Source organism: Vanessa cardui, chromosome 16, assembly GCF_905220365.1.
Source record: "Vanessa cardui chromosome 16, ilVanCard2.1, whole genome shotgun sequence".
NCBI lineage: Eukaryota > Metazoa > Arthropoda > Insecta > Lepidoptera > Nymphalidae > Vanessa > Vanessa cardui.
In genome coordinates, this window is record NC_061138.1 from 7,444,709 (window position 1) to 7,471,913 (window position 27,205).

Sequence of the window (27,205 nt, forward strand, 5' to 3'; positions counted from 1 at the left end):
TGCCACCGCGACGTTTCTCGCAGTAAACAGTAACTTTTAAATATCCTCTGCTTGGATAACTGCTATGCTTTTGCAAAAGAGGTTGTTATCGAAGTTGGAATACCACACCAATCTAAACTATAATTTCATCAGACTTATGATTAATGAAATGATCAGACCATTATCATTCCCTTTTCCTCAACATACAAAATTTATAACAAGATTTCATTTCCAGATACATGTAACTATGTAATGAAAGCGTTAGGATTAGGTAGATTTGAAAAATATATACTATAAATAAAATAACATTTTGAAGCGAAAGGTTTATGGAACAAAATTAAAACTCAAAACATATTTATAACTAATTAAAATTTAATTTAGGATCACAAAAATAGGTTAAATTTAATTTAATGTTAGATTACGGCCCACACTACCCCGACAGATTCGTTAACACGGTACGGTCGTTAATTAACCGGCGAAGACATCACAAATCTTCGATATTAAATGCTTAATTAATAATCTTACAGTATTTGCAAGTGACTTACAGTTTACCTCGTCGTTATTATTATTTGATGTACAATAATATTACTCATTAAAACAATATGATACATGGAATGCGAAAGAAACAGCACGGGATTTGAAAAGGTAACACTTTTATTTACATTAACCGAAACCGTACTATAGACAATTTTAGGGATGGACGGAGAATGTAGCGCTCGTGCGGCGCTGGAGCGCGTCTAAGCGCAGCTGCACGCGCAGCGCTTCACGCGCTTCTCGCGCTCGTGCGGCGCGTCCACGCTGCGCACCGAACGCGGCTGCATGTCTGCAACCAAACAGAGACACGTCACTCACACACTCACGCGCAACGTCACACAACACTTATATACACACAGATATTAAAGCATTATAAATATACAATATACTATATAATAAGGAAGTATTAAATACACAAATTGAGAGCATTACTTCTAAAAGATACCATTTTTTAAACATTAACTTATTTAAAATAAAATATCATTAAGATCGCTTCGCTGGGCATTAAGAAAGGAGAAAAGATCAACGGAATTCAAAAAATGAATAGCCTATTATCTAAAGAGGATTACGCATCGATTGTTTATAGACTCATTCCGATACATTAGTTATCACTTGATACACGCACAGAAAAAAGCATTAAGGCATCAAAATTTACAGTACGTATATAAATGCACCCAATATTTTCTCTTAATAACGGTAAACAAAATAAACTTGTAGAGTGCTGAATATATTATATGTTTATATATAATATTCAGTATATTCAAATATAGAAGATGTCGCAGCGAAAAATTTAATCTAAAGCTAAAACGTGCATATATTCCGACTACGGGTCTCCAAGCGCTTCTGTATGCAAACTTTACATGTATAATGAGATATTCCAAGTCAGATTAATTATTATGACTCAGTACTGTTTGGTCACCGATTACGTCAGCGGCTGCCACTAACCAATGATGGTTGACAATAAAGATAATAAGTTCATTTAACTTTGTTTTGATTACTAATCAAAGTCCGGTCAATTACATCGAAAAAATCTTATTCGTGCAAATTTTTGGATGGATGAATCATACTCGATAACGACAAAACAGTTAAACCGAACCGAATAATTTTTTTTCAAAGAGTTAGAGTGCTACATAATTTTATAATCAAGGAGTGCTTAGGTACCAATGAACTGAGTACAACTACATCAAGGTAAAAATTATGAATTAGTATCAAAATGGAACAAAAACGTATTTAAGGAAAATATTTTCACAGTATACACTTTTCTAAAAGCACCCACCCAATGATTTCACTGCTTCTATTTAAACTCCGACATTTATCTATTTTTACCTTTTAAGAAAATCTTTTTTTAATACGGCTTTTATGCTAACAGATGCTTAAATTGATAAATATGAAAAGAATATTTCTTTTGCTTATTTCTTTTTGAAGAGACGATTTAATATGTTTTAACGTAAGATATATATTTTTAGGTCACCATTCCAAGCGGCTATGATTTATACAGTATTTTGAATTATTATTTGTACATATGTTAATTTTATTCTTATTTAAATAAAAATTATAAATTTGTGATAATCACATTATGAACAGAGGTGAAGTCTATCTGACGACGAGAGTCAAAGAGATTTGAATTTTTCTTTAAATAATGTTTAAAAATACAATTGCGTGATAATGTCTTATATAATTAAAAATTAAAGGGAAAATTATCATATAAGTAATTTATCACATCTGCTGACGGTTCTGCGCTCAGAAGGCAACCGTTAAATGTGAAGTTTATTTAATTACCATCTATCTCGAAAGCCTGCGACCCTCGTTCATTCAGTCAATCAGATAATATTGTAAAAATAAAATCTCTTATAAAACCTTCTTGAGTAAATTAAACAAAATAAAACACTTATTTTTATAGCCTTTGCTTAAACTGTTAAAAGGTTTTTCGACACTTATTTTATTAAGACTCGATCTCGCCCTGGCTATATCGTAATTAAATTGAAAATCATGAAATTACTTCATTTCTCAAAAATAAAACCTGATGAAAATGTAACGCCCATTTTTCTTAGATCAAGTACTTTTCTTTTCTAAGCCGATTAACTTAAATTATTAAGCAAGTTCAATGACTCTACATTAAATAAATTTTACAAATAAGTAACTTATTTTATAGCTTTAGATGCATTAGTGTAATATTTAACGAAGAGCTGTATAGTGACCATTTATAAAAACATGTAAAATAGTTAAATTGTGATGGAATTCTAGAATATTCCAATTTTATAAAAGTTAGAAGGCAAACGAGCAAATAAGCCACTTGAAGGTAAGTGGCCACTTTGTTCACAGACATTCCCGTTGTAAGAGGCATTAGCTTTTCATTACCAACAATTTTTATCAAATTGTCTTTCAATCGTATAAAACTACGTACATATAGTCAAAATACATATTAAATTATTTACTATGCATATATATATATGTACCATGTTTTTACGACATTGACAAACTCGCACTCCCAACCTTTTCCGCACTCAGTAGTGATGATTAATGATTGTTCTAACGCTGATCCCATAAATACTTACTTTTATTATTGCGGACCGCATTTCGGCCACAAAACCCAATCTCAAAGACTTAGCCGGAAGATATTTTCGGACCATTAAATTCTAACGGAACAACACTTTGAAACGACCGAATATATAAGGATGACAGCTACAGTACAGGAACTAGGAACTATAGTTTGTTCGCGTTAAGAATGCAGTGAGTTGTCATTGTTTACCGGCTTTATTCTGCCCCCTGACCAATCAAATCTTTTTTAACAGCAGGGTGAAGGTGTATGCATATTTGTGTTAAAATTCCAACAAATTATATTTAAAAAATACACATTAAAATAAAAAATCGAATCGGGGTGTTTAATCAACAAAATTCTTAATATATACAATCGTTTGCGAATTTTCCCATCGCTATGTAGAAATTTACATATTTTGACATAACGTCATCTAGTACCTATAGTTTACATTAATTATTACGTGTACAGCTTGAAAAAAATTAAATATAAATATATAAATAAACAAAATTTAAATTATAAAAATAAAAATATCAGTTAATAATTAATTAAATGTGAACTTGACTTTGTAATTTGAAAAGATTTGATTGGTCAAAGGGGTCGGAGTCAGGCCGGTAAACAATGACAACTCACTGCATTCTTAACGCGAACAGACTATAGCGACTACGGCCCACCGATTTCGTTCTGAGCCGAGGTGCGATCTCATAGGAGACACCCTCAGGACGAACTTTAGTTTTAATTTAGAGCCCCGCGCTCAACCTCAGGGCAGGGGACATTAGTTCTCGCCCGAAAGTCAGGTGACGCTGTGAAGGCCAGTAGGGCCAACAGCAAAACACAACACACAAAAAAAAAAAGCGACTACGCTGTCGAGGCGTTAGTACGGGTACTCACAATGCGGACGCTGGTCGACAGGCATGTCCTGTGGCAGCAGCAGTGTGCGCGGCGCGCGCGGCGCCTGTGCTTGCTGTGCTTGCTGTGCTTGCTGTGCCTGCTCAGCCTGCTCCGCCTCCACCTCCGCAGCGGCGAGGCTGTTCACTATGGTCTTAACCTGAAATTTTTATATTTATATATATGTAAATAATATTTATTTTATCTTTAAATTAATATGTAAACTTTTTAATTGTGCACTGTTTATAGTTAGTAAATGTTATTTACACTTGTCATTGACGTACATATCTGATGTTTTAATATAGTCACTTTAACTGTAAATGTTCAATATGTATGTTGTAAGTGTGCTTGTTGTAAAAAAATAAATAAATAAATAATATTTCCATGTACAATGAAGTAATCAATTAAGTTAAAAAATTAATTAAATTTACACATTATTTTACCAATACAAGTGAATCTAATCTATGAATTGAAGCGTTCAGGAGAGCCACATGCATGGTGGTCACGACCCTCAGTAATGAGGAAACGACTGGGAAGAAGACAAGTGAATCATTAGTATGATAAGAAAAAAATGACGAAAAAAATAAAATACGGTTTTTTTAATTAAATAATTACGTAAATATAAATGTAGTTCTCGGTATCGTCCCCTACACGTGATAAAGTTTTGACCATCGCTCGCCAGTCGCCTCATATGAATACAATATAACATAACAAGTTTTATGCCAAGGCCGTGAATATTATGTAATATTATGTAATATTACTCATAATTACAATATTATTATTATTAGTAGAACAATAGTGCTCCTGATTGACCTGTATAGATTCTAGGTCATTTACAAATAAAGTACGTCTTTTTTAATGACTTTTTTCACATTTCTCTTCAGATTTTCTATGCAGCATACGATAGTTAATGTTTTGATAATAAACTAAAATATATAAATCCAATGGATTAATCCATTGTTACTTATTGTTGATTGATTTATATATTATACGATGTATTTACTATATCAAACACTACAATGTAAACTTACAATCACAGTAGAATTATATTATTATATTATATTGTGATTCCATTAAAAACGATAGTTTTAAATGAGTAAGTCAGTCAGTGGTTCAACTAATCGTTCCCCATTTTTTCGCAATGACAGAAAAAAACATATCGATGTTTGAAATTAAAATGAAAATTAATCATTTGTAGCTTAAATTAGTAGAATTTTGCTACTTTTTCAGTTTTCATTAGATTTGATTACATGGGAATGTCTTTTGAAAAAATATAATTAGTCGTGAAGAAAACCCACGCTACAAAAGTGTGGAGAGTTTATAACCTAAACTTAATACTCTTTGCCTCAATTCCATACATTTTTAGGTTTCTTATAAGAAACACGATGTACAAACATTGCAAAAATGTAATATTTTCTCATTTGTTTTGTTGACACTACAGAAATTTTCCACTTCAAATTCCCATTTCGTATTGTACTATCGAATCGAATTAAGAGTTACTGGTATTGAACCAACAAATCACCCGAGGTAGTAAATTACTTTAGACACTGAATAAATACAAAATCAATACGAATTTAATTTTGTAACATTTTTCAGAGTTAGTTTCAAAACATGAAAAATGTTGGTAGCCTTTCGGTATTAGTCTTCTAATACTCATATACAGGGTTATTGGTAATTCGTTTATTTCCGATAGGAGTGATAGGAATGACTATTCAAGATCATTTTAACCTTAAGTGAACCATTTTTAAGTTATCAGGGTTTTTAAGTTTTTCTATATAAGTTAAAAGTGCCACTTTAAAAATTTATTTAAAAAAGTATCAAATAGACTCATTTGTTCTTCTGATTTATTAAAAAGATTAAGCACTGGATATTCGTCAATATTACAATAATAATTACTGGTCCAAATTTAAAAATGCGAGACGGAAAACGATTTTATTTCAATACATTTTTTATTATAGAGATGATGATAGCAAAACATTTTCTTTCGATTTTAGTTATATATATACTAATACGTGAAGCAAACATTTTTACTACATTTCACGAATATTACGAAGTCAGAGGAGCATAAAATATGGCACAATAAAAGTTTATATATAGAAGTAGTGTGAAGCTAATATATTTTTATAGTATGCATTATGCTACATTAAGTTAACTAAAAAAACATTACACACGTCACTATTTGGTTGCCACACATATATTTAGGCATAGACATATAATAATCAACATTCGTAGTTTAAGTTAATTTTTTTATTTGTGCCGAGAGGGCACATATTATGTCGTCAATGTCACGTGTGATGGAAAAGACACGATATAGATTGAACGGTGCGATCGAGATTTTTAATACCTAAATAAATTAAGATTTATACTCCACTGACAACACGCGTCATGTCAGACGCAAACTTCAATAACAGCTTTTTTTTATACTAATAATGACAAGGTATCGTTTTTTTCTGACTTTCGAATCAATATCTGTGGCTTATGATTTTTACTGGCATTTGAATTTTTGCGCGACCATTAAAAAAGAGATTGCGCAAACGTATAATATTTTTTATAGATTTTACGTCACCACCAACCCGCATTGGAACAGCGTGGTGGAATATGTTCCAAACCTTCTCCTCAAAGGGAGAGGAGGCCTTTAGCCCAGCAGTGGGAATTTACAGGCTGTTGTTATTGTTGTTGTTGTTACGTCAAAATCATTACGTATTAAGAGGCAGAGAAAGAAGAACACTTACGAGTACCTCTTGCATGTCGTTGTCGATTTGCTGTTCGCGGCGCTGGTTGGCGACGGCCTCCTGCGTGGTGCGGTGGATCATGTGCAAATCCTCGGGGGTCAGATCCCAGGGCAAGTTCATTTGTACGGGACTGCCTTCCATTTGCATCTTCTGTACCTGATCAAAATTAATAATTTTGTTTTTATTCTAACTATTAATAGTGTGACCTAAGGTTTCGTCAAGTTGTAGACAAAGTGGACAAAATCGTGGATTTTATAAGATTCTAATTTTTATCAGAAAGCCTATTGACGTTTATAAAACTGAAATTAAAATCCAGGATCCCAGGATCCGCAAACTTAAAAGCTAGCCAAACAATCAAGATACCGCATTTAGTAGATATCTCAGCCTAGCTCTATTTGTCATACATAATATTAGTTACAATTAGGTAGGTAATATTAAAAGAATTTATGACATAATTTTACTAACATTTGTAAAAAGTTTGTTATATTCCCTGAGATATTCATGCCACAATTTTCAAGAAGTCAGTTGGTTGGGAAAGTAATGGTTAATGGATACTCACTTCAGGCTCCATTTCCTGTGTGGGAGCGGACTGAGGCACGAACTGGTGAAGAACGGCCTGTTGCTACGAACAAAATCAAATTAGGTAACTTGGGATCATTTTGTATCATAAAGTATTTTCGATAAATAGAACAGTTTTAAAATATCATGTAAATGACAAAGAAACCAATGTATCGAATTTATTTCATGACTATACCCTACCCAATGCAGGGAAATGATAAAAATGTTATTACATACATTAAAGGCCAATGAGAAAACGTTGGGAAGTGATCACCTTAACATATGTATGATATGATTTATCATTGATATTATTTAAATTCGATACGCGTTGCCTAATATGGGATGTAATGCTCTATTTATAACTCAGGAAGTACATGATTATAATTGAAATAAACAGAATTTATTATTTCACTCAAAATTTTGTTCCCTTACGAATAAGATGTATCTTAGGTTTTCTGTTATATAGTCCATTATGTTACGTGCAACGACCGTGCAAAGGAAAGAGGGAAGAACATTTTGAATTTTGTCACCTATAATTGAAAAGTGATTTACGATGCCTTTTATATTTTCTCTTTTAGTCTGATGTGTGTGATGCGCAACAAACGAGCGAATTCAGCAATATTTTTAACCGACTTCAAAAAAAGGCGGTTCTCAGTTCGATTGTTTGTATGTATGTATATAGGTATGCTTGTCAGCGATTATCTCGCGTTTGGCTAAAGATATTTGGATGTGGTTTTCAGAATTTCAGGAGAAGATTTTAGTGCTTTAATCAATTCGAAAAAAATGAAGTTCTTAGTTTGACCCATAATTATTAAACAAAAATAAAATCACGAAATTTGACAAATTAAACGTAATAGATAACAAAATGTTATGTTGTAATACACATTTTGATAAAATCAATTGCTTTATTATTATAATTAGTTAAACTAAATGAAAAAAATAATCTTTCAACCTTCTTACGAACGGCAAAACCGCAAATCGCATTACAACAGATGTATTAAAAACATAATAAAAGAAACGTAAAATATTGACCTCATTCATATGTTAATGAGTACAGTTCTTTAACCTCTAGTGTAAACGCTTCAGTGAATCCAGTGTAAGTTATTTTACGTATTTGTATAGACAATATGATTCTATATTTACAGATGTTAGAACCATAACATGACAATGACGAAAGTACACATATGTGTGTGTGTGTGTGTATATGTGCGTGTGTGTGTGTTTACAAGTTAATAGTAATAATTCTAGAAGAAATATGTACCTCCTTTTTCAATGAATAATGTTAAAATTTAAGGTCAATTATAGGAACAAAGTGTGTTATTTTATCTTTTGTAGGAAGATGTGTAATAGAGATAAAATAATAGTACTTACAGACTAATGCAACGATATAACGGACAACCAATTTTTTACTTAGTAAAGTTTTTTGACTCCGCGCCAAAGCTATTATTGACAGTCGAATTAAATTCTTACGGTACTCCCAGATCCTGTTTTGCGAGCTAAGTGCTAGAGAGAGCATTTAAGTCGTTTTTTAATATCGAATGACTTCGACCCAAATATGTACCTTTAAGTAATTTAACGTTTTGAAGCAACATACATTAATTAGTCAATCAATTACATATAGGATGGAATAGACTGTAGCAACGAACGCAGGAAGCAGTCATTTCTCAATAAAATAATTATGAAGGACTTATTTGTTACCAATTTCGATAAGTCTTCGTATGTTTGTATTTTATTATTAAAAGTACACAGGAAAATTAGCTTTAAGACACATCGTAAGATTAATTATTTTAAAACACTTATGCATAGTTTTTTTTCCTATGCAAATATTTCCAAAATCAAGTACGCTCATAAAACTATCGTGAATAGTCATATTTCATTGTTGAATTAAATGTAAAGGTATTTACATCGACCAACTTCATGTGGTTTAGTGAGATGAAATAAGTTCTAAAAACTTTATGCTGTATAATCTCTTTCTTCTGCATAGAGGTCACCGCCTTGCTGTAACTGAGCAACCCTAAACACTAACTATTATATTACAAGAAAGGCGCATTATAAACATAACGTTCCTTCTGTATGAACTTGACCCTGATGGGGACCGTGGTGTGTGACGTCATAATTTCGAAACTACTCAAATTATTTTGGACATATTTTGCATAATTTACTTCCCTATTCAAACCTCATAAGTGTGAAAAGGACAATAGTATTTACCTCGTTTTGGCCTTGGTGTTGAGGTGGTGGAGGAGGCTGGAAGGGTCCCATGTTTTCTGGCGCTGGTGGCATGTTGTGCGGGGCGGGAATGGCGATCACTCGCATTTGACGTGGAGCACTCATCTCTTCTTGTTCGCGCTAATACGTAAAACATATATTTTAATGTTTAACTAATATCATTTATAATGTCGAAATATAACAAAGATATAAAATAATTATATTAGTTTAGTTTAGATGCTTCGTTTGAATGATTACAATAATGGTTTCGATTTTAGGAGTAAAGTATTAATATCAGGGGCTGGTTTTTTTTTTAAATACCTCGTTCTGGTCTTGAGGTGGTGGTGGAGGTGCGAAGGGTCCCATGTTTTCCGGGCGCGGGGGTACATTGTGCGGGGCGGGGATGGCAAACACACGCTGGACGTGGATGCGCATCTCTCTAGGGTTCACTTGCTCCTCGGAGGATTCCCATGGCATCTAAAATTAAAAACATACTATAAACAAAACAGCTCTATTTGTGTCATTTGTCATAACAAGAACTTCGCTAATTTTTACTTATATATAGTTAGGAGGACTATCAAGTATAGCCTGATGGTAATTGTTCACCACCGTCCTAAATCAATGACGCTGTAGGAAATATTATCAATTCCTTACATCGCCAATGCGCCACCAACCTTGGCAATAAAGATGTACTTAATATCCCTTGAGCTTTTAATTATACTAGCTAACTGACCCATCAAACCAAAATATACGTTTATAACATTATTAGACAAAAAAAGAAAAACATAGTAAAACCTAAGTGTTTCTAATTACGAATTGTAAACTGAATGGAATTTAATTCAATTGCATAAGAAAATATGATTATAATATGTTTAAAAATTAATTGCATAATAAACACGGCAGCAAAAATCCTTACTAATTTTGTTGATCCGGTCAATGACATTTTTGTTTACATTTCAGATTAAATCAATGCTGCGTTATTAACGTTCACTAAATATAAACTATAAATAATACGAAGTTTATATTACGAATATAATACGATACTTACGATCTACTTGCAAAAAATCTTACAAAATATTAAAGGACAAAGGACCCTAAAGTGCGAATATTTTTATTATGAATAATGCAATCAATGATGCGCGAACGCAGAGCGCGTGTTCACTTTATTTAGAGGCGAAAAAGGAGCTCAAATCAATGACCCGTCATCTCTTCGAGGACGGCGTCACAAAGGCTTGATGAATTAAAGTTCATAAAATAAACAAATGCAAAATTAATGTACGAAATAAATTTTGCGTCATTAAAAAAAAGATACAATAAAATAATTGGATAAAATAGATATCTGTGAAGTTATTATTATTTCTAATTACGTTTAAAACAATAATATACGTCTTGACCTTGCACAGGAACAATTCAGTTTTAACGAGTTATACTCTCAATAGACACGGGCATGGGTTTTTACGATTTCAACGAAATATATCATAATAATAATAATAATTTATTTTTTTAATATAATTTTGTAATTAGTATAAAACATTACATATTGGTACCTACATTATTTTGAAAATAGACCGTCTATAAACGTAATGAAAATATATAGGCTCACAAACATATATAAGAATGAACGCAAAGGGGAACTATATACAACATACAAAGATATAGAGGAATAGTCATCTTATTTACTCCTTAAGAATACATAAGATGCCTTCGCTATAAAATCAAAACTTCGCAACTTCTTTCATACTGCACCTCTTGTCTTCACAAAGCGAAGATCTTCATTTCAAGTTTTTGAGTATTATACTTGTTACGAGTAGTTCAGGCTATTGATAGTCTATCATATTGCATTTTATATATATATCAGTATAGATTCGTAGATATATCATAACAAGTTCCTCAAATATATTTTATTTTTATTTTTGTACAAAATTCGGAGTTATTGTCGTTTTACTTTGTTGTCTGTCTGTCAGTATGACCGTGAAGGTCCTTTACAGTAAGCATGTTTGATAAATTATATTAAAATATTTAAAGAAATATTCCGCTACAAATTCTAGCTTATTTTTATCGGGGAATCACGATTCGCTCAAAACTCAATAGGTGATCAAATATATGAATGTTTACAAATTTGATATTTATATAAAACAAGAATAGAATTATGTTTGTATAATAAATACATTCATACATAAGAATAGGCGTAATTGGGAACTTTTACATATAACATAAAAAAATATAGACGAATATAACCATCTTATTTACTCCTTAAGAATAATATGTATGATTTTACATTCGATGCAATCTTCTATCGTATATTTACAATGAGGACTAAAAACAGTTATTCTACCGCCAAACAACATTACTCGGTATTGTTATATTCCGGTTTGAAGGGTGAGTGAGCCAGTGTAACTACAAGCACAAGGGACATAATATCTTAGTTCCCAAGGTAAGTGGCGCGTTGACGATTTGAGGATTAGTTAATATTTCTTACAGCGTCATTGTCTATGGGTAATGGTGGCCACTTACCATCAACCTATACCATAAAAAAAAAACGTTTCGTCAACAATTTACTGAAAATCATAAGCACTGCAAGATTGATCGATCAATTACCGTTGAATAATTTTAGCATCTTGATACGTTCGAACTTTGTAACTAGATTGAGATATACAAGTAGTAATAATTATATTCATAGTATTCTATTAATATTCGAGACGTGTTATAATGATTAATATGGAACGAAACAAAACACGGAAGAGGTATCTTATGTGTCTTCATATTGTCCGCATACTCGTATTGACGTCCTTCGATGTACGTTAGTGCGCATTGTCACAATCTAGCAAAGCACTAATTTCCCAGTAACTGTCTTTGTTAGAACCTTATTTAAATAAAAAAAAATATTACCATAATTTTATCCAATAGGAAATACACAATGAAGATTATCGTAAAAAAAGGTTTACCTTTTAATTACTCGACTGAATATCGTACAAAGGTGTCTCGAACCAGTTTTATTTTTTTGACAAAATTAAAACATGGTGAATTATGTAAATGTATATCTAATATATATTTTGTTTTACTAACACACATACTGACACACAAAAAATCGCAATTTAATACGGTGTATGTATTATTAGATTATACCGACCAAAGAATAATACTCATAATACTTTAATTAATGAATTACTGTTTATTACACAAATACAATAATTATAGTTGACATCTGACTCGGTCTATGGAAAATAATTGCGTTGATAATCACATTTATTATTACACTACCAATGATAGCAATTAATACATCTAATCTTGATACAATAGATGAAAAATTTGAAATAATCGTCGCAAGATCGCTTTGTATTTGAATAAATTGTGATAGTATACTTAATTAATGTGTTTAATTAAGAAGAATCGAAGCTAGCATTTAAAACTAAAACAAAATAACAAATGATAAGTTATAGTAATATAGTTTATTTGAATTTTAACATACAGCCGGCTTGGAACACACGAGGGTTAACAAGATATTAACGATCATTTAATCTCATGATCAGAACCGGTTTCCTCTACAATTTCGTGTACTTAATTAAAATAAATGATACGAGAACTTCGGCTAACAATTTCATAATATGATACTTACGATTTCTAAGGACTGATAATATAGAACAAAGATCACTCGTATAATATTCATGTAAATATAATAAATTATTATATTTTTTTTTATTTAATTAAAAATTGTATATTGGTTTTTGTTTGTATTTCTGTAAGATGTTTTTTTGTGTCTAACAAACAAACAATATATAAAGTTTTATTATAACAATATAGGTTTATCATAATATATGTAGTTTAATATTTTTAAAAAATATATATAATAGTATACTTAAATGATTATTAAATAATATATTAATCAATAAACAATTTTTCAATTGTTTTATTTATTCAAAATCTTCGCGAACGGTGTATTAAAATTGGCCTGAATAATATTATAAATTTTTCGATTTATGGTTTATATATTTTATGCTTCGTTGGTCTAGAGGCTAGATGTAAGACCGCAGATCCCGAGGTTGGGCTTAAATCCTGGATCGTGTTGTTAAAGTGTTATTGGGTTTTCTGCCAAAAAAAATTATCAACACCCGCCTACATGTACTTACATGATAACATATCCTGCGTAATTAGTTGATCGCCCTGGAGACTATCCAGAGAGGCCTCAATTGGTCAGGAACACATCATAACGTATTATTAAAAAGAAACCGTTATCAAACTAGACATTCTTGCATATAACAATAAAGATCGATTCGATATGCAATAACATGCATCATATAGAGATTATTAATAAAACGTTTTAATAAAAAATCATGGACTGCTCAAATAGTATGTAGCTTCGTGTACTAAGATGTACCAGTACTCCAACTTCGCAATTACTTAAAGCTACTAACAAGTAATAAATAATTATATTTCAAAGGGATATATTGTTAGAAATAGCTGGAGGTAACTATCGTGATAACAATGGAACTACTAATACTCTTAACAATTAAGCCGATGGTCGGTTTAATAATTTAATTAATCGTTTATCGTGGTTTCAGCTCTGCAGTCAGGGTTGCACTTAATTTGTATAGTAAATGTGTTTGACAAGTAACCTGTAGTTAGCATACAGGTACAAGGTTAGTAGATCTGACTTTGCCGCACAGAGCCAATAATCATAATAATCTTAATTCTTAATCATAATTCTTAAATTACTTTACTTGATGGTGCAATGTAGTAAGTAGGTACCACCTACACATCGGATATTTTGTGTTCCGGTTTGAAGGGTGAGTAATAAGGTTAAGTAAAGGACCAAGGAACATAACATCTTAGTTCCCAAGGTTGGTGGTGATAATTTGGCATCTTGGCATCATGTTGCCTGTTGTTTAATTGTTGTTGTTAGATTTTTTTAATGATATAGGTAGGCACGTATATGATTAAAAAATACTACAACATTTTATGTAATTAAAAAAATATTCACATTGTTATGTTAATGTTTTGTAAAACGATATTGTTATCGGTTCGCAGCAATGTTAAAAGGATTTAATTAAGAGTTCAATCGCTACAAAGTCGTTACCTTGGCTTAAGCTAAGTAACATGTACATCCGTTGGAATTTACACATTTCCCTTACACGCATATAAAGCTGAATTACTGAAATTATCATTAAATAAAAGGAGGTTTTAATATTTTGATTATAAATTTACAACTTCTATGATAATGATATCCTCTTCCTGGCCGATTTCAATAGAAACCAGCCAACTGTAGGGTATATTATGAGTTGGAGTCTGTGAGCAAACACTGCGCTCTCTATTTCCTAACTCTCATAATCCGACGGAATGGCAAATCCGACATGACAGGCAATAGTTCAGACGCCAAATCAACGAGGCATTGTACACACTTGTAACTTCTATACTTCGGATTGTTAATGATTTTTTTATATAAAAACAGCCAGTAAAATTTTATGGCAAGACCTAGGCTTTGAAACTAGAAACTCAGTATCTCCGGCCTTATATAACTGGCTCTATAACAAATATCCAATAAACAATCATGGCTACGCACATTATGTTATCTCATCAGCATATTATTCCCATTACCATATAAATACATATTGATTTAAAAAGTTACTGGTATGTCCACTTTCTTTAACATTTTTTCTAAACGTGTCTTTCTATTTATTGAGAAATCTCATAAAGTTATACAGGAAAGGAAAGTTATAAAACAAATGAAAGCCCGTTTTCACACAAAAAATATATCGGTAAAATTTTCATTATATCGCATGTGTTAATTACTTCGAACAAGATTTAGTTCGGAAGGTCAGATCTTGACAGCTCCATCGGCTTCCTGTATTCTGGTTTTCTATGTACATTTTGAAGATGACCTCGTATTTTCAGTTCCGTATGGCTAGCATCGGCTTCAGCCATCCATTCGTTATAGAACTACGTGGTATAAATATTAATGGCGTTTTTATGACAGGAGCTGTGTCGTCATAACCATTAAGTTATTTGAATTTAGAAACAAAGAAGTTACTAACCGCATAGAATAGTTCCCCACGAGCTAATCTTTATTAGTAGAATACATCCTTGAAAAAGTCGTGTTTTATTCAGTAAAGGCGTAATTTAAGATGGTCATGTATACATGTAACGAATTGAACCAATGCATTCAGCAATAAATGACTTAATGTGATAACTCGCAGACAATAGGAAATCATTCCATAAGCACTTAAAGTAATGATAATCTAATGTCTCATTTTTATATAAGACTAGTAATGATTGATTGAAGCAAAAGTATATTACATCCTATTCTATGATTAAAGTCTGTACCTCTGTATCTCGTTTCGCCATTCGGACGAACTCTACTAACGTCTAAAATGATAGACGACTAATAATAAAGACAAGAGTTATCACAGTATCCTAAATTTAGAAAATGGTATAATTGTATACAAATGTAAATAAAAATATAAAGTCTGTTTATCTGTTTTTTTTTTTTGTATAGCATTATATGTTATCAGTATACTTATTAGAATGACAGGCGTACATTTTGTTTTTTTTTTTACATTTTGACAGGTATATTTATGAGTATCTTGACAACAAAAGAACTAATGCAAACAGGCTAACTTAATTACCTTGTTGTGCGTGACAGCTACGCTTGACACTAGCCAAACGTCATACTACATTATTTTTTTAATATGCGTGTACTTAGTAGCCAGCTGTTGTCCAAGGTATTACAAAATGAATAATAAATCTATTGAATTAATAAAGTGTAAAGATCATGAACGTAATTTAAAAATTGCTTCAATAACAAGATAAAGTTAAACAATAACCATGTTAAAAAGTAAAATGTATAAAACTAAGTACCTGAACAACTAAAAAGTTTCAGCAACTAACAGACTGTAGAATAAAAATGAATCTAGTCTCTATTTAAGACTTTACCAACAACTTGTTTACATTTTAAAACATAAAAATATTATAAAATAACGCTCCTCACTCAAAGTCGAAAAGTTCCAGCGTAAAATGTTATTGTTTGTTTTAAACTTGTAATTATGATTTTGCTTAGCTCTTTGAATGATAAGTAAATTAAACGGTTGAATAATACGATTATCAAATTACAGGCTTTAAAAGGAGAGCGTCTCGGCTTGTTTTTATCTTCCTTAAAACTACTAAAGCCATTTATTACTGATTTCTTTTTATATGACTGGCAGTGTTTTATTTATCTTTTATCTATATTTTTATATATTTGGTGCGAAAAAATAATTGATCATTATAAAATATGATTGTTTTGTGTGAATGTTGTTTAAATAAACTAATTTAAATAATTTTTCTATAAAATTTTATAAACATTAATTTTTATTGTGTTTTTACGTTGCAAAGCTAATCTTAATTAAATAAATATGTATGTCATTACTATTAATTTCAATTATAATGGAGATCAATTTGAACTACGAAATAGATCAAAGCTATAATTTCATGCAAGACGTGGCAAGGTTAATGACAAGTACCTAATATTTGATATTAGATAGATTTTTTGTTTAATTTTAATATAATGCCCTTTTTATAAATGTCTTATAACATATAATTATTATATATATATATATATATATATATATATATATGCAGACACACCAAAGGCACGTGTAAAATACGATTTCATAATAACAATAATTAATAATACAACGTCTTTGTAATTTTTGCTAAAAATACAAATATAATATGACGATTTTTAAATAATATATTATCGATTAACTAAAGCGAAATCGCAATTATTCGTAGCTGGTACATATTATCATTTTTATATAGCATAGAAATGTGATTTATATAAAATATAACACATAACATTCTGGAATTGGTCGAATAAAAACTTTATGTATATAATATTTTAAATTAACATGGTTATTTTTATTACTTTCACGAGACAAGACATTCGTAGACATTGTCGAAATATCGAGCTCCACCGAACAAAAATAAAAAAACATGGTAAATATCCCGAAATTAATAACTTTAGTAATTAAAAGTTATGTAGTAATCTTTGTCCTTTTTCACAAACAATCTGATTAATTTATAACAATGTATCGTAAACTTGTGTCAGTTTATACGGTGGCGGTAACCTGAAACTGTAGTTTTACAATCGATAAGCAAACAAAACATTCAAACCTGTCGTTAGTAGAATTCTTAACCTGTTTGTAAACTTATTATTTATTCCTAATGTGCAAATGCATTTGAAAGAGTACACAAACGCCAATAATTATCATAACTCATGACTGCTAATGTTTCAACTCTACGTTAGATGCGGAGTGATATAATCAACGCCAACCGCACCCGGGTGACGGTCGCCTTGTATGTGTAGCACGCATTAAGTAGAACAAGGTTCATGAGCGTTCATAACCCGATACATCACTGCATATATTTTTTCTAAAGATGATTCTAAATGTATTTACATCGGAGTAAATTCACACCGCGCCACTTAGAGATCCGTGGCCTCGTCACGAGCGTTCCATGTTGCATCTCCGATCAATTACCCTACCAAGTTCAAGAACGTCTCGTTTATAAAGAATACAAAAAAATATCTACTCAAATTAGGAACGGCGATCGCTCGCATACTTATATAAAATGTGTTGTGGGCGCGCGCGGCTCAAACACTCGACACACGCCGCAACATGTACGCGTATCTCGCGCTCGCTATTGTGCTAGCGGCGTCCACGGCCGCTGTTCCCACACCGCTTCCACGCGACCGTTTGGGCTACGAGCGGGAAATAGACACCAGATATAACCAAGTTCCAAAACTCCTGGACTATGTACTCAATGAGGAATATTTAAATTCGCAGAAGAACAAAGCTAAACTCGTAACTAAACTGAGGCCGGAGGAAGCCATCGTAGCCGACAATGTTATTTTGGAATCGAACGTAGTAAAGATCATAAAGCCTGTCAGGAAATTAGAAAGCGGCGAGCTCGTGAGACAGAGACGAGGATATAATCTCGAAAATGTGATAGTGCCCGCTAGATACCCTTATCTTCCCGTGGTGCGTTATAACCGTTTCCGCCGATGGGGCTAGTGGCCGCGAGCCGCCGCCGGGCCACTAAATGTCAAGGCTGCGTGAAGCTAATCAACAGTGGAACGGGTCGTACCTCGAGCGCATCTCTAGCGCATAAGCATGGCTAGGCGCTCGGACTTTACGGATAATTGTATGAAGTGGCTGTGATCGAATGCTCAAGTTATACCGTTAGTGTGACGGCACGTTACAGGCTGCGATTGATAAACAAGACTTTTGTTAGAATAATGTAGTTAAATTTAAATTACTATAAGATGTGGATTATAAAAATATATTTTATTTTAAACAAACTTTGTTATTTATTAAACTTAGTCGGAAGGAAATAATAGCGACGGAATACTACAAATAATATTCTGGGCATGTGTGAATTATGTAATTTTGATTTCATTTAGCACTTTATAGTGTATTTTGCAAAATGATTTCATTAATCTCTTAATGTTGTTGGTATGGCCATATACTTGTTTGATTTTGCTCTAATTCGTTCGTAAAAGAGGCAATTTTAGGATTATGTGCGCCGATCTCGTACCCTCTTGTGAACTATTCTAACGTATAATCACTCGTTTCTCGAACCTCATTCTCTCTCGAGGGTTCTTAAATTACAAACGTCGAAAACGAAATCTTTTCAGAATTAAATTTACCCTGGCGATATTTTTTCGCAAACGCATAGATGATTTATGGATTAATTATATTCAACACAAATTAATATATTGCGTGCAGAGACTGATGCTGCTTATTATATCTTATAATTAAGTAAATTTACGTTGAAATGGGAACAATGAATTGTGTCAATAATAAAAGTGATTGAATAGCAATATTATAATTGCTTTGTTTTAGAAAACTATTTGATATTTTTATGTTTCTACATTTATAGTTTTCACAAAATCAAGCTTTGCTGCAATAATAACGAATGCGAACGAAACTTACACTCGATTTAACAATAACAAATGTATAAGACGCATAAGGTAGAAACTGCAAATATTATTACTTTTAAAATAACTTGTTTGTCATTGTTTACTTTATGTATTTTCTAAAGATGATGTCATCGATTTAAATTCCGATTACTGAGATTATTCGACAGCTCAAAAAATAATCAATGAATTGATAGCAATTAACATATTTCAGTTTAAAATTATTTGAAGCTCTCAAGTTTCGTCTTCTTATTTATATGTATTGCATACTTATTTTTACACAAATATAGATAAACAGTGTATCTCTGCCGGTTATATTTATTTTGTTTAAACTAACAATTCTTCACATAGGTGAGATGATTATTAAGTTATTACTATCTGATCCTGTGGCTTTATCAGCAGACACAATTTTACCCCCACCAATAAAAAAAAATAGTTAATATCCTGACCCGGGACTCGAACTAACCCCATACCTATCTAAATCGGTCAGTGGCTTAAACGTGAAGGGAAGACATAATTTCTTTTGCATTTATGATATAAGTAGATATTTTGAATAAGTTTAGAATTATAATATACTTGCATTCATTTTTTATCAACCTGCTTTTGCCCATTAAAAACAATAGATTTTAAGTCAAGTTTGATAAGTCAGTTATATAACATTCTGAGTTTTTTTACTTATACCAACGCCATTTCAATTTACTCGTATATATATCAAGTCGATATTTGGACCGGAACATTAGAACTATATTTTATACTTTATATTTACTGTTATTATTTTTTACAAATAACCTATTAATAAAAACTATTTGTGACTTAGTGTTTTAAGTTATTCGACCGTATTTTAGTAAAGTGTATAGAAAATCTTCTATAAACTTGACAACGCAAAAGATTCTTTGCAATGAACATTACATATATAATTCGACGTATTTTTTATTTAATCATGACCCTGCCAAAAAAACTAATATCGCTACGCTCATAAATACCTACCGATATATCAAGAAGCAATTGTATTTTTTATTACCGTGACTGTGTTGGGGCCCACAGTTTCAATTATACAGCCGTACTTTTATTTGCAGCTAAATTATAACTTGCCAATATATTTTATATAATCTGTATATTGTTATCACGAAAACAGTTTCAATATATGAGATTCTTTTAAATCTTATAAAAATCAACTAAATGATTTTGCTATATAAATAATTAAATATACGTGAACGTATAACGGGTACGATTTATTTCCTGTATATTAATTTAGGCAAGCAAATATAAATTTGTTAATAAACCAATCCAATATTAGTTATGTACTAATTTGTAAGGTTCACTTACTCAGCAAATACTAGACCAGACGTGTTAAATTAATTTATAACTTTAACTGTATCGACATACAATGTGGAATCACTATTCAAAAAAATGTATAAACAAATTTTTGTTTTGATGGAAAGCTTCCGTATCTGAGAGGTACAAATTTCGTTAATCAGTATTTTAGTTGACATATCATTTCTAGATTTAAAGTTTAAGGCTCCGTACTCTTTACTTATTAAACTAATTCATGATTTACCTTCTATATAGTATTTCGAAAAACGCTAATTAAATATAATACAACAACCCACATAGAAATTAAATACTAGATACATAATCGTACATATTTTGAGAATTCAAAAAAAAGTCTACTTACTCTATGAGTATACATACATTTTATGGCACCGAATGATTTATTTTGCCATTTTTTTAATTTAAATTGCTCAAACTAGTGTTATAGTCATATGTGTATTCAATTGTTTTTCTATTGAGGCGAAATAGACTCTTTGTCAGATAAAGGTTCAGTTTAAATCATTTAATTAATTAAAAAATACTGAAATACTTTTTCATATCATTTTAAGTATACAAACACAAAGCGGTAACAATAAAATATTAATTATTCTTCTCTTATAAGACAGTAAAAATCTTAAAATATACTTCATCTATCCATATTAACATTTATACGGATAATTATTCACGGAAATTTAAATCTTATTAGTCACCATAAAAAACGAGATTATTCAATAAAAACAAATGAAGCCACGCGCTTTTTCATTAGATGTTGATTAAGTTCATTAGCGCTAAAATTATAATCTAATAAAGTTTAATTAAAACAATATCGTTAAGATACACGTAGCCCCGCGGTGTCTTTTATGTCGCAAATGTTGATATTAGACTCATATAAGCTTGTTTCATATTAAGGCATTTTGTGATAGGCTTCAGTATAATATTTAGAATTACTTAGTTTCTTGTCAATTCTTTTTGGTACAACCCACATGCCAAATCGTTTGTAACTTGTCAATCAATTTTATCCTGTAACGTGACGATTTAAAAACTCAAACTCATTTAAGATTTGGTATGTATTAAGATTGTTTTATTTATAAGAAAAATAGTAGTAATTATTTATTGTAGTAATTTTATTACCAAGTTCAAACCTCAAAATGGTTAAGAACTGCTGTAATCAGTTTAATTCGTGTGCAAGTAGACAAGTAAAATGTTTTATCATTACTGAGAACAGACAGCGCTATCCGCGTACCGTGGAACTAGTAAATGGGGCGTTTACCCTCTGCCCTTCAACTTAAATTAGACTCGGGTAACAAGACATCAGCCTTCGATGAAAACGACAGCGTTATTTAACATCTCTTTAAAAAACATTCTAGCGTTAGTCTCATGTTATATGTGATTTAGCGAATCCTAACATTATGACTTTATGACAGGTGCGATTTAATCGTAAGAATTATGAGCACTTATTTAGTACCTATACAGCCAAACAACAGGGACATTCGAAAATATAGGTTGTATATGTACAGTTTTCGGATTCAAATGAATAAAGTTGACAATTTATGACGGCCTGCGTTACTCCGAGAGTATTGTCTCTTTAATATACCTAATGCACTATTTTCCCTCAGGGAACGGGCTCGTTAACTGAATTAAGCAATCAACTTTAATGAAAACTTGACAAACTCATTTATTTACACGATAATATTTATATGATTGTACGGGAAGTCATTAAAATATTTTTTATAGCTTAATTCACATGGTTAAAAATTCTTGATTACTCTAACTCAGTAAAAAAATAACATTATTTACAATAAGCAAATAAATTTGTTTACAAGTTTTTATAGTTTAAAAAAAAACAAATTAATGTGGGATTGTATAGTTTCCCTACAAGTTATAATTAATTGATATGAGTTACAAAATTTAATTATTTTTGGTTGGAACAAAAACAAATATCTTTAAACTACTTCTTTGAAACTATAATTAAAAGAAAATTGTATTCCAATAGACACTTGGAAAAGTTAAGGTCGAATACAAAGAGGAGAAAACTTCGAGGCAACTTCATCTTTCAGTCTTAGTTGTACCTTCAATTTAATCAGTAGAACCGAATCAATATTATTTATTTAAAAAATATATTGACGACTTCATTTAACAAAAAAATTGTTAGTGGAACAATATATTATTAATCTGCTTTACTTTTACAAAACCAAAATATATATTCTGCTTTAGGTAGAGTACATACTGTAAGTATAGTTTTTTATTTGACACAATAATTTATTATTCAGATGGAAAGGCAAGAAAGCGTTTTTCTTTTCTTGACATTTGGTATAGGTACATGATGTAGGATAAAATAATTGAATTTAAGACATCTGTAGTAGATTCATCCTCAAAGATTACATCTTGCTATCAGAGGTCGGGCTAAAGAATGATCCAATGAATTAACGTTTCCCTAGACCCGGGAGACTGGTATAAAATGTCACGTCTGCTACCACTGCGGTTCATTGCTCGTAATATTACAAATTTATAAAAAATAAAGGAAAATGTAAATTTGAAACACATTTTATGTATATACCTTCTACATACATAAAATGTACTTTTATTACGATACTATATTTGAAGGTTTGTTATAGATTAAAACAAATGAATATGGTCTTTTAATTGTGATTGAAAGAAACACCGATGTGTCGCGCAATTCATACTAGTCTGGCTTCATTACTAGTTATTATTAATATGTAAAAGGCTTACAATAAACATATTATTATTATAATTACGATCAGTGTAAAATATGGTTATATTCTCACGTCACTAAATTATTCATCGCTTGCGATTAAAACAAAGGTGATAAGTGTCACATACAGTTACTTTAAGAATAAGATGAGCATCTGTTTGCCCCACTGACACTCACTCATTGTTCCGTACACTCATTATTTTGTACCGTTAAGCCACAAGTAATGTTAGTCATTTAGTCGATGATAATAATCGCCTATCCAGGGCAAGCTCGCGGGTCTGTTCATACAACCTTTTACTTGTATTGAATTTGGGCAATAAGCTCAATAACGGTACACTTCACGACAGTCTTGTTCTCTATCCGAACATTAAATATCTCAGTTATTTAAATATTTTAAAAAAATAGTACTAAAAAATGTTGAAACTAGAAACTTAGAGTCGAGGTCAATTTATAGTTAAACTTTGCTTAAACAAAATAGAAGTTTTTTCAGACAACAGGATACGCGATTGTTTTTGTCTGATTATTGACTTAAGATAAGATGAAGTTATATTTCATCATTTTCACTGCTTTAAAATATGTTTTTTCACATACAATTTTGAAAGGCTCAAAATTTCTACTTTAATGAGTAAACAATGCAGCTTAATGCTAATTAGTTTAAAATCAAATACTAAAGATTCTTTACGAAGATTATCAAGTAACCATTTTTTTTTTTTAATTCAACGAGTTAAACCTTCATTTACGTGCTATAAAAATCATTTCATATCACTAACAATGATTTATATTATGTTATAAATCAATCAAAATGAAGTAATCATTATCCTTTACTTTTTATTGAACGAAAAAAAAACTTATTGAAATTTAAATCTCATACAAAAAAGGCGTATATTGTTTGTTACCCATAAATAAAATAAAACTACATAATAGCAATACGCCTCATTATCTTTTCAAATAAATAATAATGTCAGTTTTTAGGTGTAATTAATTGTTTTTTTTGTTTTGTTACTACTGCTGGTAGTCGATATTATTTTTTTCTAAACGCCCTGCTTTAACAACATTTTAAGAAAAACAAATATATTTGAATATAAGTTTGTCATTTACATACGAATTCAGAAAACATTAACGAATAATTCTCTACAACACTTAAGTTATAACTCGACGAAACCTTTTGTTATTACAAATATAACAGCCAAAACTCTATTTATATAATGTCCATGGCATTGTTCTCACGAGTACGACAGAGAACAAGTTTAATCGCTATTGAATGCTAGTACGTATTTACCTATATAAATATGACAAAAAACATTTAGCTTTATAAATGAGACAATCGATTTTATCGATATTAATGTTCTTATTTCTAAATCGATAAAACAATCGATTAGTGATTCGATATAGATACTCACTTATCGACATTTTGAATAGAATAAATTAATTGGGAACAAGTAATCAAATAGCAATAAATTAACGTAGGTCACCTGCGTCGCAGAAAAGCATGGTATGACAAATTTATACCGAAATAAATTAAAGAAGCGACGGCTCCTTTTGTCATAATTTAGTAGCTTTATTCTATTATTGGATCAAAAATTTATAGTGTATTCAGTGAAAATGATATTATAAAGCAAATGTCTAGAATAGTTCAGTTTTAAAGTAATTAAATTATTTTAAAATAATTGTTTAAATCAAAATATATTATAAGATTTCAGGTTTATCTTATCGTGAGATTTGATGAACGGCGTTTTTATATGGAGTCCTTGAACTATTATATAACACTTCCACTTTAAATAACAAAAAATCAAGCGTTAGTTGTGCTTGCACACCGCCAATTATATACAATGCTACAACAATAATAATCACATAGTAACAATATCAAATTACAAAGCAAACAGGTTGTATTTCAAGATGTCAAGTGCTAAATCGTAAAACACAAAGAAAACTCAGTGGCTTACAAGCTCTTACATTTACCTTAAATCTTCTGCAGCGGTTGACGTATTTCAATAACTCAAAGTACTTGCCTTAAAAACTAATTATAGTATTTAATATTTTGCTACAAAAATGTTGTTGAGATTAAAGAAAAAAAATGTTTTTCAACTCTGTATTGTGAAACAAAGCCGTTTCAACGTTCTTTTTTTTGACGATCGTGATTTTTGTTACGCTTTCAAATTAAAACAATCAATTTTGTTACTCAATGCAAATGAAAAAAAAAATGAAATACAATATTTTTACCTTCAATAAAAAAATAACTGTTACGATGAAGTCAAAATAATGTAGCGATTGAAGAAAAAACAGTTAAAAATATTTTTAATAACTGAACGACTTCGATGATTTTTTTATGTAATTAAAAGAAGTATGTATGTAATTTATAATTCAATTTTATAATTGAAGCTTAATATTTTCAGTTCATGAATTAAAAATAAACAACTTTCCATTATTCCAAAGCTTTTTACGAATCGTAAACCAAATTGCAGAACCATACTATAAAATAAGTATCCTAAGCTTGAACCAAGCATTAAAAACTTTTTGCTCATTAATCTTTAAAAATATTCGAAGTACGTTCGTGTCCATTATTACAGTGCAAGGGCCCTGATGGTTGCTTAAACAAAAAAAGTAGGTGATCATTGGCCAAAACCGGATAGTTATTGCATAAGCCCATGTGCATTCAAGCTGCGAAACCAGTAAAGGTGCAATGACCCATCGGGACTGATTTTTGTTAAGTATTTCGTGTTACGAAACGAGTAATTATTTATTTACCAGTGTTAGATATATCGTACGTTATCCTTTCTAGATAAATACGAAGGCCATAATATTCACTCAACTCAGAATTTGGGTTAACATATGATTTCTAGTTAGGTCCAACATTATTAGCCTCGGCCCCACACTTGAAGCGGTTTTTCTAATAAGAAAAATAATTTGTCGACGCTCCAATTCCTTCAGTGGCGGTTTAATGGTCCTCTTGGTTCTCGTAATTTTAAATTAGAATAATATCTTTCTTTAGTCATGGTTGTATAATAATATGATTCTAAAAATTACAAAAAAATATTCTTTATGGAAATCCGTTACTAAGGGACTTTAGTATATATATATTCCATCCATGAGTTTCCTTTTAAACAATTTACGTCTAAAAATATGAAACGTACATAATAATAAAACTATAACTTCCAAAGGACAATATTTCGAAATAAATGTATGCTTGCCATACAAACTGTTAACGTTTCTCTGAGTTAGTTTCGGTTTTCGTAACTTTTGTAAAGCGACAATGAACATTTGCTTTCCTACTACATGCAACTATAATTTTGTTTGTTCTGAAACTTGAACAATATTCTTCCTGACTGCATTGATGAATTACAAACACTTTAATATGTCAAAAATTGTCTAGTAATACCTCATCCCTACTCGTAAGAATAAAAGCAAATCCAGCCTTCATCGCTATAGAACTACGATAACAATCAAACAGCAATAAGATATACGGTATAGAGTCGTTAGTTTTTGTAGTTCCACGCGGCATAGCTCAAACCGCAAATTTAAAAAATCTGTCTGAATCTGTCACGTGGAGTTTGCACGTGACGGATGAAATTCAGAAATAACATATACACCCAAACCCGCACCGGAGCAGCGTGCTCAGCTTAGCTCCGCAGTTACTTTAGTTTATCTATCTATCTATATTCTGTTTGAAAATCGTCGCACTTAACTTGACATGATTTTAGCTCACAATATGTTTTACTTTATCCCGGGAAATAGAGATTCTCAGAGGATATGTAATATAAGATTATGCAAGCTTCTCGTTTAACGTGAGACTTTGGTAAATT

The 27,205-nt window shown here is 31.0% G+C and overlaps 2 protein-coding genes across 3 annotated transcripts in view; one reads left to right on the forward strand and one right to left on the reverse strand.

The window, feature by feature from the left end:
* Nucleotides 1-331: 331 nt before the first annotated feature.
* Nucleotides 332-27,205, reverse strand: part of LOC124536033 (fibrous sheath CABYR-binding protein) — a 59,440-nt gene continuing 32,566 nt past the window's right edge. Inside the window, exons 7-12 of one of the 2 annotated variants that reach the window (XM_047112431.1) lie at nucleotides 9,754-9,909; nucleotides 9,436-9,573; nucleotides 7,229-7,291; nucleotides 6,676-6,825; nucleotides 3,941-4,097; nucleotides 332-802 (exon numbers count right to left, since the gene is read on the reverse strand). In XM_047112431.1, the coding sequence (XP_046968387.1) occupies nucleotides 717-802; nucleotides 3,941-4,097; nucleotides 6,676-6,825; nucleotides 7,229-7,291; nucleotides 9,436-9,573; nucleotides 9,754-9,909 (750 nt within the window). In that variant the 3' untranslated portion in view covers nucleotides 332-716. Of the gene's footprint in view, nucleotides 803-3,940; nucleotides 4,098-6,669; nucleotides 6,826-7,228; nucleotides 7,292-9,435; nucleotides 9,574-9,753; nucleotides 9,910-27,205 lie in introns of both variants that reach the window. The other variant, XM_047112430.1, reaches the window with a different exon arrangement.
* LOC124536034 lies at nucleotides 18,042-19,688 on the forward strand. The gene has a single exon (XM_047112432.1). It carries the CDS (start codon nucleotides 18,081-18,083, stop codon nucleotides 18,474-18,476), a length of 396 nt encoding a protein of 131 aa, XP_046968388.1. The 5' UTR covers nucleotides 18,042-18,080; the 3' UTR covers nucleotides 18,477-19,688.

Bases quoted from the DNA above. Each gene is read 5' to 3' on its own strand.
- LOC124536034 (XM_047112432.1), top strand. From the start codon at position 18,081: ATGTACGCGTATCTCGCGCTCGCTATTGTGCTAGCGGCGTCCACGGCC.